Genomic DNA, 19,390 nt, shown 5'->3' with positions numbered 1-19,390 from the left:
TCTCGCAATTGTGCCTTTACATCCCTCAATCCCTCAAGACTTAATTTCTCACAGTTACAAGTTTTCTTTGCATGTCAACCATAAACATGTCCACCACTAGCCGCAGGCCTAGTATGAAATCTAGAGTGAATTATAATGTGATTACATTATAGTTTTCCCTAAGTACATGACTGATATCGGGTAAATCTTATTTAAATATGGTAAAAGGACAGTGTGTGAATCAGGTGTTCCTGTACCGTATTTGACATTTAAATGCTAAATTTGTAGCAATGCTAACACTATTGGAGTATATGTGGAAAATGCCAATAAACAGCAATCATTAAAAGCAATAGCAATCTCGTTTAGTCCATTAGACACTTTTGATGTATGTAATTTGTGTCCAAATATGTATTCATAAGCAAACTAGTACGAAAAGTATGCTAAGTGCTAGCTGACTCCATTGAATGTTGGTTAGCACGAATTAGTTCTTAGCTCATCGTGATACTGTTATTGGTACCTATACCTAAAGACACATGGAGCAGTATAAAATACTTTATTTAGTTGGATTTAATTTATAAAGTTAATATAGTGCAAGTGGTATTATAATAGCAAGAATTCTAAATTCAGAATAGTTGGCTATATGCTTACTCACTGTATTTAATAGTACAGAATAGGGGTTTCATTTGGCTTATATCTATTGCATTATAAATGTGCTCATAATATGTACATGTTCATGTGTTTTCCTCCTCACAGTTAGCTGTATGCAAATGATCAACTCCCTGTGTATCACCCAATTTCTAAGACTGGCTTTACATGCTGATTGGAAGGTGAGTGATAACTTCAGGAAACGCATCTCTTTTCAACACCACTGAGCAGATCTCAGTTAAAGGACCGTGACACTGATGTGTGTTTCTTGATGGACATAATATGTCCATTCATGTATGGCGTAGAAGGAGGCAAATTGTGCAGAGTACCAAATACCAATATAGAAATCTTGAGGAATTACATTTTAGAAAGTGTTTGCAATTGTGTATGTTTGCGTCTAACTGCATAGTAACATGATAATGGTAAATGGTCTGCACTTATATAGTGCTTTTTTTAACATTAGCAGTTCTACAAAGTGCTTTACACTGTGTCTCATTCACCCATTCACACTCACACACACTCACACACCAATGGTAGCATAGCTGCCATGCAAGGCGTTAACTTGCCATCAGGACCAACTTGGGGTTCAGTGTCTTGCCCAAGGACACTTTGTCATGTGGAGTCATGTGGGCTGGGAATCGAACCACCAGCCCTACGATTAGTGGGCAACCTCAGCCACAGCCGCCCCATGATGTCTGTATAAAACTATCTGTGCTTCATAATGTATATTCATGAAAAAAAAAAATTATATCAATCACATCATGGATGTAACATCACAGATTTTTCTTTCCCCTCTATCGTAAATTGTCATGGAGAGGACAGACCCTTGACCCTTCGTGTTTCTTACACCACCACTAATCTACACATTTTAATATGTATTTTATTTAATCAATAAATACATTGTTTAATGCAATATGCAATTTTGTATTTGTTTCCAGATGATTTATACAGATGTTAAAACAATCACAAAGCATGTATAGAATAGCTAAAAACTACTGCACGCTGTATGAGGATACAGGCTTCTACAGAATAGGTGTCATGCCATGGCAAACCAGCAACTCAATTTCCCAAAATGCACTATGAACTACAAACATGACCGACAACTACAACTCCCAGTGGAACACACAGACAAGTCACCTTCTCCTGAGGACTAATCACACACAACTGTTTTCAATCACACCACACTAATTAAGAGACTCTCTCTCTCTCTCTCACACACACACAGCCATTGCAAAGTATTATGCTCAGTTGAGCTTTTCTCCATCATGTACCAAGCCTTAATTTAGTGTTTGTTAGCCTGGTTTTTGACTTTGTTTACACCTTTGACCTTAATTTCTGCCTTACCTGGTCTAGCCTGTTTGCCTGACTACTGCCTGTCTTCGTTTTTGTCTTGCCCTGTGGATATTATAATCTTCATTAAAGCTCTTAACTGCAATTGTATCTGTCCTAACCTCCATTACGTGATTTACGTGACAATAGGATTATATGTTTTTGTAATTGCAAGAAAAAAAATCAGGATTGTGAGATGTAAAGTCGCTAAAACTAGCTTCCATACAAAATGAATGGTATCTGTACATCTCCATGTATGCACATGACTTGTCATAGAGATGACACAAGGATAATACATTACATCAGTTTCAACTCAAAAGTTATCAAATGCTGTTTTATAATGAATAATGTTTAATTTATGCATTAGGTTTTTTTTTCTTAGAAAGACAATTTATACTCTATAATGAATGTAATAAATAATCATTTGGTAATTTCCATGAATCAAATGAGAGTGTGGCATCAAATTTAATTTTATTCTTTTCAGCATATGGCCTTTCTTAAAATATTGACTGTATTATATATTCTAGGGAAAAGAATGCTACAAAATATGCTTGTTTGATGGATGGGAAATAATTTCTCTGTAAGGTCCCATTGACATTGTATGTTAATGTTGCCTTTGCATTGCACATGTAGCCTATGCGCAGAGTATGCTAATGTAAAAAAAAAAAAAAAAAAAAATAGTCGAATGAGTGAAAATTCACCATAGCTAGGACCTTTATTGATCTCCTTTCATAGAAATTCAAGTTATATATAAAATGTATGAGAGAGAAAGAAAATGTAGGACAACAATCAAAGAGGGAAAAAAATGCTATATGCTGATACACTTTTTAAAAAAAGCCCTTTTTAATCTAAAGTTTTGAACATTTGACATTTTGAAACTTAAAAAAGCTAAAGGGCAATTTCCACAAAAAACTGCTAGCCATGTTTCTTTAACTCGCGTGACATCTGGCACCAGGCACAGGGGTAACAGCAAAGCACAGTGAAGAAGTCTTTAATGCCAGAGCCCTGAGAAAGACAAAGAATCACTTACAATGCTTTACCTAGGTTATTAAAATTTTTACTTCTCATACTGTTAATACCACAACACTCTGAGTGGGTGTTTATGTGTGTGTGTGTGTGTCTCACTTCAATGTTATAGCGCTCCCTCATTTTGCTGCGAAGGCAGCAAGAGACGGCCAGACAGCAGTCCAGCAGGGGCATGCAGAAACACCAACCAAAATCAGAAGCAGTCTGACACTGCAAACACGGCAAACACCACAGACCACAGCAACCTGCAACACACATACTGGCAGTAATTAAAATGCACTTTTACAAATTTAATTCTTCAGCTCATGTATGGAAAATAAGCAAAAGACAGCTAATTTGAAAATAATCTTGGTTATGACGTCATTATCATGAACTTGTTTATGTATTTCCATATACAAAGTGCTGTTACTAATCAATATGTATGAGAAGGACTTCCCCATGTGCTGTTCCTGGCTGTCAAGATAAGCATAGAATGGCGGATGTTTTTAAGGAGTGTTTTGCTTTTCATTAATCAAAGTTACATCATTAGGAGGATGTTTAGGCCTTGAATTAGATTCTTGGTGCATGTGGCCATATAGAAGTATCATTCAAGCGGACAACTCCAAAGCAACTTCTTGGGCTAAAAATCCACTTTGCTTTTTTTAAGATTAAACACATACTGGGCCTTCCAACTGGTCTAATAATCCAGACTTCTTGGGCTGCAAAAATAAGACTTACTGCAATTAAGTATAAATAAAACTGCTAGGGTTGCTAGCATGTAAGCCATGTCCATATTAAAAATGAAATCACCCTGTAACATAAGTCTTGCAATTTGTTCAGAGTTCTGACTTGACGGAAAACCACATCGGTGCAAACTTACAGGTATTCATGTCAGATGAGCAGTCAAATAGGCCTGTGCTCCAGGTGCTTGAACTGTAGGTTGTCATCACTTTGGTAATCTGCTGTTGGACTTCCATGACTGAAAAGAGGTGATGATAATTATTGCCAATTTCTACTGTCTGTGAGGAGTTTTGCATATCTGCATGGGTTCTCTAGTTATCTCCAGCCTTTGCAAAAACATACTGGTAAATTACCCCTAGGTGTGATTGTGTGTATGCATGGTGCACTGAGGTGACCCGCCATCCTATCCAGCCTCATACCCAGTGTTGCCACGATAGGCTCTGGATCCACAGTGATTCTCACTAGGATAAAGCATTTACTTAGGTGCTGTAAATAATGGGAAAGTGTCTTCCGTTTTCAGAGCACTTGAGCAGAGGTTTTCACTCACTGCCAATGCTTAATATGAAAACCATGAGGTACTGGAACACCAAGCAAGACGTGATCCAGCAAGTAGACACAAAAATGCTCCAAGCACTTTATGTAATACAGTAGTGCCTTATGCCTTCAAAGATCTAGGACCAAAAGCATAATGGCCACAGCACAGTGAGGATTTTAGTGACGCCATGGGAGGGCAGGAGGTGTCAACATTTTTGCTTAGAACACTGGGTATTAAAATATAATGCAAATATATCTAAACAAATACCAATATTAAAGGGGAAAAAAAAGTTTCTAGATTGCCTAATTATCCAAATTCCTCCATAATAGGGGTGGGTGATATAACAACAACAACAATAATAATAATAATAATAATAATAATAATAATAATAATACCACAATACTTGAAGACATTTTGATTATGCATGATGTGTATCATAATATGTAGGTTAGGTAACCAACTGGCAGCAAAACAGGAGTGTTGGGGTGGGGGGAGGCTTACTTGTTGAAAAAAAATGGTCTGCAATTTTTATTCTATTTTTTCGTTAAACTGAAAAAGGATTTTTAAAAAAACAATTAATTTTCAATAAATTTAAAAATACATTTTACAGTGTTAAAAATGTAGTGCAGCATCAAATTAGCTGCTTTCAATTAGAGTATGCCACTGTAATTAAAACAAGTTAGAAAAAGATATTACAATGCAAGTGATATCTCAAAAAAGTGTATTGTGACATAGTTTATCATGATATCTTTATTATATCATCATATTGCCCAGCCCTACCCCACAACACAGTCATGTAACATGCAATTTCCTCCCAATGTGCTTGTCTGAACTGGCAGTTCAGTGGGCGTTAGAAATCCAAAAATGCACAGATACAAGGTTGAATATTTTTAACGATGGGAAAACAAATTTCAGAAATGATTCCTTCTTTTTAGGATCTCTTTTGCTTAATTCTTTAAGAAATTACAACAATTAATATATCATCCATTAAATCAAGAGGGCCTTTCCATTTTGAAATGAAAAAAATAGAAAATGAAAAAAATTATACAGGTTTTCTATTATGTTTCTGTGAAACAAGCATAGATGGTTTCATATTCTGAAATATGAATATTCAAATTCTGAATTCTCAGCTTTTCCTTTGTCATTTCCCATTTTTAACATTAAAATGCAAAAGAGGGAGAGATATGAGGATTTGAACAGGGAAGCTGCAGGAAAAATATAGACATATACTGATGTGATCGTTAAAATAGTAGGCAACTCAGTAAAAATCACCCGTAACAGTCATTGAAAGGTAGGTGGCTGTCAAAAAGCTGCTATTCAAATTTATAATATTTACATGTGCTGCTAAATCTATGATAACAAAGTTTATGAGTCTAGTGTGAAATCGGTGAAATATCCATGTGCAAAATAAAGCAAATCAGAGCTTTAGAAGAGGATTAGATATCCACCTGTTATTGTGAAGAAAGCTAGAAAAAAAGTTTAAATGAAACCTTGAAACAAAATGAAATGAAACCTTGAAACAAAATGAAATGAAACCTTACCATTTTATCTTACTTTACCTTATCACTGTTCAGTGTAGGATTTGCCCTGTGCAGATCCTCTACTGGCTCAGAATCAAGGCAGTTTTCAGTCACTGGATTATATTCTCTTGTGGGAAAAAAAGGGTTAGGGATTGTTTAGGAGTGTAAATTAAGCACAGCCCCAATACTTTACCATTTGTATCAGCAGTGAAGAAGATTGTGGATATAGAGACCTCTCTGGGAAAAATATATTATTACAAGCAACTTGTGTTCAGTTTTGCTCATTATATTTAAGAGTCGCAAGTCAACAGACATTAAAAAAGTATTGCTGAAAATCCCTATGACACTGCTGAGGTCACCGCCTACTGTTCACAGCTGTAGCTTCTTGTGACTCCAATTAGTGGCCTTGGAGAATGGCTGTTTTAGTAGAGCAGTTTACTCCCTGTTCTTGGTTTGCTGCTTAGGAATTTTCATATGGTTTTGAGGCTGTGTACTAATGTAAGTTAACTTAATTTGGATTGTTTGAAATATTGTATGGGTTGAATTGTTGGTTATGCAATTTGTTGTTGATTTGATTTATCTTTGTTTATTTATATTCCTTATGGATTTGTTTAGAAAGCAGTCTGATGCACCTGTGGAATGATTATGTACTGGTATTGGTGAAATAAAACTATAAAATGGATGTTGCCTCAAGGTGTTTTAACTGACGCCCCATTGTGATGCTCCCCCTGTGCAGCAGCAGTATCCTAAGAATCTTCTACAAGTATTATCTCATATGTCTCCTATGTTTCCTCTGTATCACCCAAGTCAGTGTGACTGTCACATAAGTCAATAGTTGTGTGCAAAAATAAAAAATTTTTTTTTTTTTCTTGGAAAGGTAACTAGGTAAAAGTATCAAATTACAATAATGCTCAAAGCATACATTTACAAAAAATAATGCTCAAGTATAGTAATGAAGAACAGTTACTCAAGTATTGTTCACCCATGCTTATGTGCAATATTTACAATATGTGCTACAGTAGTGGTTCTCAAACTGGGGGACTCCAGATGGCGCCAGGGGGCACACACAGAAATTCTACAACATTATACATACCTGTACGTAAGCCGAGGTTGTCAACCTTTGAACTATCCATCCATCCATCTTCTATACCATCTATCCTTCTTCAGGGTCACAGGGGAACCTGAAGCCTATCCCAGGGAGCATCAGGCACAAGGCGGGGTACACCCTGGACAGGGTGCCAGTCCATCGCAGGGCACAATCACATACACACTCACACACCCATTCACACCCTTTGGACATACCAATCAGCCTACCATGCAAGTCTTTGGACTAGGGGAGGGAACCGGAGTACCTGGAGAAAACCACCACAGCACGGGGAGAACATGCAAACTCCGCGCACACAGGGCCACAGTGGGAATCGAACCCCCGACCCTGGAGGTGTGACTCGAACGTGCTAACCTCTAAGCCACTGTGTGACCAACTTTGAATTATGATGTACATAAAAATGAAAACTATTAATAAATTAAATCAATTATACACGGCACACTAAAACACACACCAAACAGAGACAGAGATATACTAGTGACTGTTAGCCACATGCTGATAAAGCCTAAGACTATTTAAAATGGATAAGCTTTTAAATAGAGGACATAGTCTCTTAGCTGAGAAAGTTAATACAGAAGAGCAAAAAAATGAAATGGCGAAATTATGATGACTCTACTGGGCCACAAAGGGATGCACTGTACACAAGGGGGTCCTCACGCTGAAAAAGTTTGAGAACCACTGTGCTACAGTATATGTGAATATGTGCATGATGTGCCTATATATAGATATCAGAGAAGGGTGAGATGGTGATGAGAGATGAGTCCTCTTATGGTCCAGTGTGTGGAAATGTCCAGTAAATAGCAGCTATTCTTAATTAAGAATATGGATTGCTTGTGGTAAGTAACTTCTCCTGAGTGCCTCTGTGCTTGCTCATTTATTGTGAAAACATTTTCCTGACCAGAGAAGGGAGAATATTTTATAGTATGGATGAATGGGGTATCTGATTATTTTCCTCGCTTTATCTCTACACCGCTTTAACTGGATGTCCTGCAGGTCAGAGAAAGCTCTGCCAATGTTATGTTTACATTTACATTTGACAGACACCCTTATACAGTGCAACTTACAGAAGTGCTTTGAAATCTCTATCAATAAATACATCCCGATATTGGTTCACCAGGTCAAGGACTAAGAATGCCACCATCTTATACGTCTTATAACTCTGTTGGGAGGTAATATAGCAAGAAAAACACAGAGACAACAGTATTTTTTAATGAAAAGTGCTAATTTAAGTACTTTAGGATTCCACCACCTCGGTGCTAGAACAGAGAAGCATCTTGATGCATGCCTTGTACCCCGAGAGATGGTGGCACCAGTCAAGCTCTGCTAGAGTTTCGGAGTGAGCGTGGTGCAGTGCGGTGTGTGATTTGAGGTAAGTGGGTGCTGGTCCATTTTTGGCTTTGTAGGCAAGCATCAGTGTTTTAAATCTGATGTGTGCAGCTACAGGAAGCCAGTGGAGGGAGCGTAGCAATGGAGTGGTGTGGGAGAACTTAGGTAGGTCAAACAGACCTACACTGCACAACCCATAAAAAGTGTGCATTTTAGCAAAAATCTCAAATGTGAATGGAATATGAAATACTAACAGTAGGCAACTCAGTAAAATCACCCATAACAGTCAATGAAAGGTAGGTGGCTGTCAAAAGGTTGAAATTAAAATGTATAATATTTATATGTGCTGCTAAACCGAAATCTTTATATATTATTTTGGTATTTCAAAACATATGCAGACTGAATAGATGATTCACAGACAACAAATTCAGCTGCCTTTTCTCTCCATATCAGATTCAAGAACCAAACCTGTCCATTTTATAATACATATTTTATTCTGTGGGTGTGAAATCACAATTTTTGCATGTAATATGGCGGGTATGTAACTTTGCATATCTACACCTGGCACATGCAAAAACACACTCTGGCATACTGCAAATACAAAAACACTGACATTCTGCTATTATGTTAGGGTAAATCTATATTATAAACTTATATCTAGACACAATCATATATCTAGCAAATTATTTTAATTTGCAGTTAAAACACTAATTGTGTAGTATTTTAAAGGAGTCATATAATGCTTTTGAATGTTTTCCTTCTCCTTTAGTGTGTAGTATATCTGTTTGTGCATGTGTACGATCTGCAAAGTTACAAAGCTCATAGTCTTCCCCAAAGGGATTTATTCTATCTAACAGTAAACACTGGTCCAGACCTGCCTAAAACGCCAGATATTACTTTCCACGTCTACATCACAATTTGAAATATCAGCATAATCCCGTCCAAAGGCAGCACGAAGAAAGAAGGCGAGGCTTCAGTGAATTTAGTTGCCATGTCGTGGAGATGCTGTGTGTTTCGATGCTAGCGCAAAACCCCTTTGTTTGGCCTTCCAAAAATGGATGAAATTAGGAATCAGTGGTTACTGTTTATTTATAACGCTATTCCCAAAATGTTGCTTGTGCACATCGCATTTTACGGAGGACAGCTTCCTGAACCTGGGCGAGTAAATGCAGGCTATACACCCAGGCTACTCCTGAAAAAGTGGGGCATTTCCCACTTTGCGTGGACAATCTTGCGCTTCTGAATCAGAGCCTGTAAGTGTGTTTGATTATTTTATGAAGTATCTGCTATTGACTGTCCAAATGCAGAATTTTGTGTTGTGGCCTAGGGCTCACTTGTAGACCTCTGCTAACGGGCTAGCTAATGTTATTGTGTTGAAGTAGTTTTGATATTCAGCTGTGGGAATTTTGACCTATAAAGTGCAGAGTAACACACATTCCCTTGACACAGTTACCTGTCTATATTTTGTGTCTTTTTGTCTGTCGATTTCATGAGCCAAATTCAACCGTTATAACATCATATCTGAAAGATAAGCAAGTTACAATATATAAACTTACCACTCTGAAACGTTCTGCTCAAGTCGTGCTTGAAAATTGAACTGCTTGATCATTGCATTTTATGAATCTGATTCGGGCTCGAACTGATACAGTAAAACCGACATTATTAACTGTGTTTATAATTGCTTTTATAAGCATTGGAAGCCGAAGTTCGGGATTATGGTAAGGGGTGTTACATTTCCGACACACGCTTGAGGTTTTTGGCCAATCACGATGCAATGAGTCAGCTGGCCAATCAGAGCACTCTGGGATTTTCAGAAGGAGGGGCTTTGGAGAAACCAGAATTTAATCGGAGCGTTTCAGGCAGTCTGGGAATAGAGGTACTCCAATAATGTGTTTTCTGAACATTAAATTATGTTGACCTATTCTATTACACCCAATAAACAAAATAATGAACTTTTAAAAACTTTTTTAAAACATCATATGACTCCTTTAAACCTAGATGCGTCTTCACTATTTCTCTCTTTCCAGCAATCATCACTCCTCTAACTTCCATCCAAGTATTTCATGTCTTAAAGTAATTACATATTTCTTAGATGGATCACCATGTTGTGAAACTAGTTTACCCAGAAACTGACCAATCTTGCATGTAAAAGTAATTAGAATGTTATGGGTGGAGGTTATAATTTTCCTGAAATTCACTAAGCACAAATGAATCATATAGTAGTGATCTTGTGTTACTAAAATTCTATAGTTACTAAAAACTATTTAATTTGTGCTATTTTTATTGGTTATCATGCATGTGTTTATTTCTCTTAAAAGAATACCCACAGCAGTCTGCATTATTAACCAAGCCTACTACAATCCACAACCCATAAAAAATGCTGTTCGACATAAATCATAAATCTATGTATGAATTTAGATTATAGATGATGTTCGTCCATCGGTGTCGAAGAGGACCATTTATGTCATCTATTCACTTGGGAGGTGGGTCCGGAGATGGCTGATCAGTCCAATCCGGGCCCGGAAGAGTCTGTTGCAGTGAGGACAAGGATAAGCAGGTTGCTGACTGGGAGATCTGTAACTGCTATTCCTGAATTTGCGCAGAGCACATTTTTCAGCTGCGTCTGCCAGCCTTTTCTGCTCGAAGGCTGCCGCACCGGCATTGATTTGACTGCGCCAAGCAGATCTATCAGCAGCGACACTCTCCCAACTGCCATGGTCAATGCCAAATTTCTTCTGCGAGGCCTTAAGGGTGTCCTTGAACCTCCTATATTGACCACCGTAAGATCTCTTGCCTTGCTGTAGCTCTCCATAGAACATCTTCTTGAGTAGGCGTTCTTCTGGCATGCGGACAACATGGCCAGCCCATCGGAGCTGTGCCTTGCACAGCATGGTGTGGATGCTTGTCATGCCAGTCTGACTGAGCACCACTGTGTTCGGTACCTTGTCCTGCCAACTGATCTTCAGCAGTTTTCTCAGGGAGCTCATGTGGAAGTGGTTGAGTTTTTTAACATGGCGGCTATACACAGTCCGTGTCTCACAAGCATAGAGGAGGGTGGGTAGAACCACCGCTGAGTGCACTTTGGGTTTGGTAGCAAGCTTAATGCCTCTCCTATCCCAAAAATTTGAGCAGAGTCTGCCAAATGCTACACTGGCTTTGGCAATCCTGGAGTTGACCTCATCGTCTATGTGGACGGCTTGTGATAGGGTGCTGCCGAGGTATGTGAATCTGTCCACATTTTTGAGCTTTTGGCCACTGACAGTGATGGATGGTTCCAGATAGTCTTTTCCCAGAGCTGGCTGATGCAGATCCTCGGTCTTGTTGGTGGAGATGGTTAGTCCGAAGTTGGTGCACGCTGTGGAAAAGAGGTCCATGCTATATTGCATGCCTGCCTCTGTACTGGAGTTGAGGGCACAGTCATCTGCAAACAAAAAGTCCCGAATGTATTCAACTTGGACTTTGGTCTTGGCTTGAAGCCTCCTCAGGTTAAACAACTTCCCATCCAGACGGTATCGGAGACCGACTCCCACATCACTGTCTTTGAAAGCGTCCATAAGCATGGCAGAGAACATGAGGCTGAAGAGGGTGGGGGCTAAGACGCATCCTTGTTTTACACCATTCGTAACCTCAAAGGGTACGGAATAGTTACCCTGGTCCTGGACTCTAGCAAGCATGCCATCATGAAATTGTTTCACCATTTCAATGAAGACTTCCGGACATCCAAATTTGGCCATGATTTTCCAAAGGCCTTCCCGGCTGATGGTGTGGAAAGCCTTTGTTAGGTCTACGAAGGTGATGTATAGCTGGACATTTTGTTCCTGACCCTTTTCTTGCATCTGCCTGGCAGCAAAGATCATGTCAATGGTGCTTCTCTTCTTTCTGAAACCACACTGACTTTCTGGCAGTAGGCCATGAGCAAGGTGCTCTGTGAGTCTATTCAGCAGAATCCTGGCAAGGACCTTTCCTGCAATACATAGTAGAGAGATTCCTCTATGGTTGTCGCAGGATTGGCGATTTCCTTTGCGTTTGTAAATGTGGATGATCGATGCATCCTTGAATTCCTGGGGTATACGTTTCTGCTTCCACATCCCACAAAACATCTCTGTTAGTCTTTCCACTAGCTTAGGCCCACCACACTTGTAGATTTCCACTGGAATGGAGTCTGCTCCCGGAGCTTTCCCACTAGACAGGAGCTCAATGGCCTTGTGAGTTTCCAGCACTGATGGAAGGTCAGCCAATCTCTCGTTTATCTCCACCTGGGGTAGGCTGTTGATAGCTTCATCATTGATGGAAGAGGGTCTGTTTAGGACACCGACAAAGTGTTCAGCTCAGCGCTCCAGTATCTTCTCCTTCTCGGTTATGAGAGTGCTGCCATCAGATCTCAAGAGTGTGGCAATGCCTGATGTTACTGGGCCATAGGCATCACGAAGAGCACTATAGAAATGTTTCATGTCGTGTCTGTCGGCAGCAGACTGAACATCATCAGCCTTTCGGCTCAGCCATGTGTCCTGCATCTCGCGCAGTTTTTTCTGCACCGCTTGGTGGACTCTGCTGAAAGCATCTTTCTTTGCTGTGGACTTGGGGTCGATGCTGACCGCACGCTGGAGACGGTGCTTGTCCTCTAGCATAGACTGTATTTCTTCACAGTTCTCATCAAACCAGTCTTGGTGCTTTCACGCAGTGACGCCAATAGTTTCATATGCAGTAGAATACACCAGCTGTTTAAAGGCCGCCCAACATTGCTCTATGTCATTGGTATCAGAATATGTAGTTTCTAGCTTGCTTGTCAGAGCATCAGACAGAGCTTGCTCAACGTTACAGTCTTTCAGCCTGGAGACGGTAAGGCGTTTTGGGACTCTAATTCCCTGTGGGCGTCTGGGAGGTTGAATTCTAAGATTCATCTTGGATATCAGTAGCCTGTGGTCTGTCCAGCAGTCAGCACCACACATCGCCCTGGACACACAGACATCCTGCCTGTCACTCCTACGGACTAAGATGTAGTCAAACAGATGACAATGCTTAGAATGTGGGTGCATCCAGGTTGTTTTGTTCCGGTTGGGCAAACGGAAGACTGTATTGGTGATCAGGAGATCATATGTCGCGCACATCCTCAAGAGCCAATGTCCATTGCTGTTACAGTTGCCAATGCCATGTCTACCAATAACTCCCTCCCACGCGATGTGGTCCGTGCCCACTCAGGAATTAAAATCACCAAGAATGATCAGTTTATCTGACTTTGGTACTGAAGCAATCAGAGCTTCCAGATCCTGGTAGAACTTGTCTTTGACTTCCTCCGAGTTGGTCATGGTTGGTGCATAGACACTAATGAGTGTGGCTTACTTTCTTCCAGGTAAAGGTAGCTTCAGCATTATTAGCCTGTCATTACTTCCCTTTAGTAAGCTGGAGAGCTTATTCACCAGACTCGTCTTGATAGCAAACCCAACTCCAGATTTCCGACGTTCATCGCTGCCCCGTCCACTCCAGAAAAAGGAGTAGCCAGCTCCAACTTCAGTCAATTGGCCCTCATCGGCCAAGCGGGTTTCACTCAGGGCTGCTATCTCTATATTGTAGCGAGCAAGCTCTCTTGCAATCAGGGCGGTTCTTCTCTCTGGTCTGTCAGTCTCTGCACGATCCAATAAGGTGCCTATGTTCCACACACCAAGAGTGAGGGAAACCTTTCGGGTTTTCTTTATGTTTCGACCATGAGAATGGGATTCCCTCCAGCTGCGGTAAGCTGGTCGGGGTAGTTGAAGCAGGCTATTTTTAGGGCACCTTTTCTAGCCCCTTCCTCAGGCTACGGAGGTAAGCAGCGCTATCCTAAAGAGGGCTGCTTAGTCACTCACACGGCTGCCGAAATCCATTTCTGCTTCAGGTCAATGGAAGACGACCCTATGGTCTGAGCCGCCTGCGTGCAGATCCGCTACTACGGCTGCCAGTGCATCCACACCTGCCGCGACGCAGCTTGCCCATCGCCGCAGGACTTGAGTACGGATGATGACATAAATGACTTGCGCATGAGTTGGATTAAAGTGAGGGAGAGTTGTGCTACGTCAGCCTCACTCTCTCGTCCAGGCCCCACTTAGTCCAGTGGCAAGACGTAGTCTAGACGGCTGGAATGGAGACTGGATGCAGTGGATGACCAAGGTGTCCTATGTGTCTTGCCGTGCTCTTAGCGCTCCACGTCGCTTTGCTGGGTCCGTCTTCCTGCCCGTTGACCAGCTGATGGTTCCTCTGCGCAGTCCACCGGATCCAGTCTTTACATGCTATGGGTGACAAGCCCTAAACTCACCGACGGTTTGAGACCCGTCAGCTACCCTCAACCTGGTTTAGCCGGCCAGTCGAAGCCATTGCCCGTGGTGTGGCCGCTGCGCATACTACAGCTTCTTGGAGCCACAGGTGAGAGCTGAGCGCCATGTGGGGACCAAAGGTGGACTAGCTACCCCCGCTGGAGTATGCCTGCTACCCCCACCAGAGGTACTACCCCTCCATGAGCACACCTTACACCACTAGAATATAGATAGTAAACTTAACTTACTTAAGTTGTTTACTAGAATATAGATAGTAAACAACTTAAGTAAAATCACCATTAATAGTCATTTAAGGTGGGTGGCTGTTTTTCTTAATTGAAACTTTTTCAGTTAAGAGGTTAGTTTAGTAAACTAGAAAATGACACCAACCAGATTAAATTAAACTTTGCCAGTTTAAAGTATCTTACTTTACCTATACAGGGATTTGTCCTGTGCAGATCCTCTACTGGCACAGGTGGCTTAGTGGTTAACACGTTCACCTCACACTTCCAGGGTTCGATTCCTGCCTGGGCCATGTGTGTGCGGAGTTTGCATGTTTTTCCCGGTTTCCTCTGGGTACTCTGATTTCCTCCCCCAGTCCAAAGACATGCATGGTAGGCTGATTGGCGTGTCTAAAGTGTCCGTATTGTATGAATGGGTGTGTGAGTGTGTATGCGATTGTGCCCTCCGATGGACTGGCACCCTGACCAGGGTGTACCCCGCCCTGTGCCCGATGTTCCCTTTGATAGGCTCCAGGTTCCCCTGAGACCCCGAAGAAGGAGTAAGTGGTAGAAGATTAATGGATGGATTATTTTTTCATTTGTGAAAAAAAGAATGATAAAATGACAGGGATGACAATGACAATGTTAGAGCCTCAGTTAAGCACAGCCCTTATTGGCATTTGTATTAGCAGTGAGGAAGTTTGGGGAGTGAAGAATAAATATGGTTATTCATTATAGATCTTTAGTATGGAATTAAATCTTCAGACTTACTGGAGCATGTTAAAGATTTCTCAAGATTCATGTGCTAATGAAAACCTCCTCACTGGGCATATATTGTGAACATGAATGTGTTACCAGGGCCTAGGAGATAGTTTTATCTTTGTGTTGACCTGTGTAGCCTGGGTAAAATTTTGGAAAAGGGCTTTTTGGTATGGCATTTAAATTTGCAGTGAGGAAATTTGGGCATATGGAGACCTCTCTGGGAAAAATATTATTCTGAAATTATTGTAAGCAACTCGTGGTCAGTTTTACTTCTCTATTTGAATGATTATTTCCTGTGACTATTATCTAGTTTCCTCCCATACAACTGTAAGATAAGGTAGTGTAACTGCAGCCAGATATAATGAGAGGGGAAAAGGAAGCACAGGGTACAACGGCTCACTGAATGTACTGATGAGTATGAAAATACTGTAATGCCTTAATAGTATGCTATGACCTACAGTGGTGCTTGAAAGTTTGTAGAATTTTCTATATTTCTGCATAAATAAGACCTAAAACATAATAAGATTTTCACACAAGTACTAAAAGTAGATAAAGAGAACCCATCCATCTTCTGCCGCTTACTCCTTCTTCAGGATCACGGGGAACCTGGAGCCAATCCCAGGGAGCATCGGGCACAAGGCAGGGTACACCCTGGACAGGGTGCCAGTCCATTGCAGGGCACAATCACCTACACACTCACACACCCATTCATACACTACGGACACTTTAGACACACCGATCAGCCTACCATGCATGTCTTTGGACTGGGGGAGGAAACCCCCGCAGCATGGGGAGAACATGCAAACTCTGCACACACGGCCCCAGCGGGAATCGAACCCTGGACGTGTGAGGCAAACATGCTAACCACTAAGCCACCGTGCGCCCTAAAGAGAACCCAATTACACAATTACACATTTATTTATTGCAGAAAATGATATGTAATATTCTATCTGTGCGAGGCAAAAGTATGTGAACCTTTGTTTTCAGCATTTGGTGTGACCCCCTTGTGCAACAAAAGCTCAGCTAAACATTTCCAGTAACTGATTTCCAGTCCTGCACATTGGCATGGAGGAATTTTAGCCCATTCCTCAGTACAGAACAGCTTCAGCTCTGGCATGTTGGTGAGTTTCCTCACATGAACTGCTTGCTTCAGGACTTTCCACAACATTTCTATTGGATTAATTTTATTCTTCTTTAACAATTCTTTGGTAGAACGACTTGTGTGTTTAAGGTCATTGTCTTGCTGCATGACCCACTTTCTCTTTAGTTCATTTAGTAGATTTAGTTCATGGACAGATGTCCTGACATTTTCCTTTAGAATTCGCTGGTATAATTCAGAATTCATTGTTCCATCAACGATGGCGGGTCGTCCTGGGCCAGATGCAGCAAAACATTGAAAATGTTCCAATATTGCATATATGTGAGTGGAAAAAGTATGTGAACCTCTAGGATTAGCAGTTTAATTTGAACGTGAAATTAGAGTCAGGTGTTTTCAATCAAATGGGATGACAATCACGTGTGAGTGAGTGCCCGGTTTTATTTAAAGAACAGGGTTCTATCAAAGTCTGAGCTTCACAACACATGCTTGTGGAAGTGCATCATAGCATGAACAAAGATGATTTCTGAGGACTTCAGAAAAAGAGTTGTTGAAGCTCATCAGGCTGGAAAAGTTTACAAAACCATCTCTGAAGAGTTTGGACTCCACCAATCAGACACAGTCAGACAGATTGTGTACAAGTGGAGGAAATTCAAGACAATTGTTATCCTCCCCAGGAGTAATAACAAAGATCATTCCAAGAGCAAAACAAGTAATAGCCTGCAAGGTCACAAAGGAACCCAGAGTAACTTTTAAGCAACTAAAGGCCTCTCTCACATTGGCTAACGTTAATGTTCATGAGTTTCAGGAGAACACTGAACAACAATGGTGCACATGGCAGGATTGCAAGGAGAAAGCCACTGCTCTCCAAAAAGAACATTACTGCCCATCTGCAGTTTACTAAAGACCACGTGGACAAGCCAGAATGCTATTTGAAAAGTTTTGTGGACAGCTCAGACCAAAATAGAACTTTTTGTTTTGAGTGAGAAGCAATATATTTGGAGAAAGAAATGTTGTGGAATTTTCAATAGAAATGTTGTTGAAGGACCCAAAGCAAGCAGTTCATGTGAATTAAACTGTACACAGTTCCCTAAACAGTTTTCAAAAAACTGCACTCAATTACCAAAAATGTCGGTTCATGTGAGTTTTTTGGTTCATGCATTGAACATCTGAAAGGTGTACATTATAGCTGACACCTACATGAACACTTTACAGTTGGTTGTATGATTGCAAGTCATTCTCTTCAAATGCTATTGAGCTTTAAATTATGGTATATTTTGTGTATGAGCCCATTCGGTAGTGAAATACATGGCAAATTTTACATATGATAGTTTATTTTATTAAATATCAAAAATCTAAAAGGTCTGCATCATAGCTGATAACTACAGGAACACTTAACCGTTGGTTTTATGACTGTAAGTCATTCTCTTCAAATGCTATTAGAAACGTGTATACCAATGTATGTAACTTTAGAGACGGTCCCTTAAGTTGCAAATATCCAACGTCCAGCGTCAAGCCTACTTTATGCCAGTGTTGGGGGTTTAGGCTGTAATGCTCTCCACTGTCTCTGTAATGTTGGTTAAATTAATTACGTTGTGCAAAACAGTTGGTGGTGAGGTGCTAAAGGCTTGAAAATAAATATTCGAAAGTCAGCTAGATTTTCCTGTTGAGTCTACAGCACCATTTTGTTCATTAGGAGAGTGGAGGTCACATTTCCACAATTACACAATTTGGGATTCTGTAATGAAGTTTCAAATGTTTTATTGTCAAATGTTTAATGATTTTAATACATGTCACCTGAATTTCATGCAATTGTTTGTTTATTTTGTGAGCATTTTAGTAGAATTTTAGCATACCAACAAATAGCATTTTAGGATAATTGTAGGGAAATGTGTTAAAAATTAACACATGACTGAGTGAAGGTTTGTATAAATATATTTATCCATAAACCCGTTACCGTACATTAGAAAAACCACAAATGTATGATAACTGTCCAGTTTACTTGATATTAAATGCACTGCTATCGTCGTTAGCTTTGGCTTACTTGTTTGTAATGCCCACCACATTGTAAGTTGGTTACTCAGTTTTTTGGATGTTTTAAACCTCTCCTTTGATCAAAATCTGATGTTTTCGACTTAAACACAATATATGACTTATTTGAGTCACTTACTTAAGAAAACTATATATAAACACCACTTTAGCAGCTCTAGCAATAAATTTCTTAACACCTTCTTGTGTATAGATTGTGTATACCATGTTGACATATTTGTTTATAATGTGGTATATTTTACATTTTCAAAGGGTAAAAATAACCCTGAAAATATTAACCCATTTATGAAATAAAATTAACCCAGCATTTTTATAATTTGAAACCATTCTTTGGGTTGAAAAACAACCCATTTGCTAGGTTAAAATTAACAACCCAACTTGATAAGTTAGTTTAGTCCAAAATGTGTTCTGTCCTATATTTCCCCAGCCATTCTGCTAAAAATAACCCAATTTGGGTTTAACCCAGTGTTTTTTAAAGTGTATAATCACAGAAATTAGTTAATCCACCAGAATTTATGCTTAATAGTATAACTAAATGTTACTGAGTATACTAATACCTGTCTGTAATGTATGTAACCTTTTTGGAATGTAATCTTTTTTTTAAAAAAGAGAGCTGGCTGTACCATGCCACCATTAAAAAGAAGTCAAGGAGGAGGGCTCAGGATTTGGAAACAGTGGTGGCACAAGTTCTAGGTGTGACCAAATGACAAATGGGAAACGCCCTGGATAAACTTGCTTGAACTAAGGCTGAATCCATCGATTGATCTGCAGACCAGCTCGGCTTTGTTGT

The 19,390-nt window shown here is 40.1% G+C and overlaps 1 protein-coding gene across 2 annotated transcripts; it reads right to left on the bottom strand.

Annotated features, from left to right (window-relative positions):
- Window positions 1-2,649: 2,649 nt before the first annotated feature.
- LOC128610775 (cornifelin homolog A-like) lies at window positions 2,650-6,176 on the bottom strand. 2 transcript variants are annotated; one of them, XM_053630193.1, is made up of 4 exons: window positions 5,776-6,176; window positions 3,839-3,937; window positions 3,079-3,224; window positions 2,650-2,958 (listed from the first exon to the last, which is right to left on the bottom strand). In XM_053630193.1, exons 2-4 carry the CDS (start codon window positions 3,933-3,935, stop codon window positions 2,869-2,871), a joined length of 333 nt encoding a protein of 110 aa, XP_053486168.1. In that variant the 5' UTR covers window positions 3,936-3,937; window positions 5,776-6,176; the 3' UTR covers window positions 2,650-2,868. The 2 variants fall into 2 exon arrangements, with proteins under 2 accessions (XP_053486168.1, XP_053486167.1); XM_053630192.1 differs by having other exon boundaries at window positions 5,794-6,150.
- Between the last annotated feature and the right edge of the window lie 13,214 nt (window positions 6,177-19,390).

Source organism: Ictalurus furcatus, chromosome 7, assembly GCF_023375685.1.
Source record: "Ictalurus furcatus strain D&B chromosome 7, Billie_1.0, whole genome shotgun sequence".
Classification (NCBI taxonomy): Eukaryota; Metazoa; Chordata; class Actinopteri; order Siluriformes; family Ictaluridae; genus Ictalurus; species Ictalurus furcatus.
This window is presented reverse-complemented; position numbering and strand designations above follow the sequence as displayed.

Bases quoted from the DNA above. Each gene is read 5' to 3' on its own strand.
- LOC128610775 (XM_053630193.1), bottom strand. From the start codon at position 3,935: ATGGAAGTCCAACAGCAGATTACCAAAGTGATGACAACCTACAGTTCA. The intron at 3,225-3,838 runs GTAAGTTTGCAC...TGTGTGTTGCAG, and splicing joins CTCATCTGACATGAATACCT to GTTGCTGTGGTCTGTGGTGT. The intron at 2,959-3,078 runs GTGAGACACACA...TGTCTTTCTCAG, and splicing joins GGGAGCGCTATAACATTGAA to GGCTCTGGCATTAAAGACTT.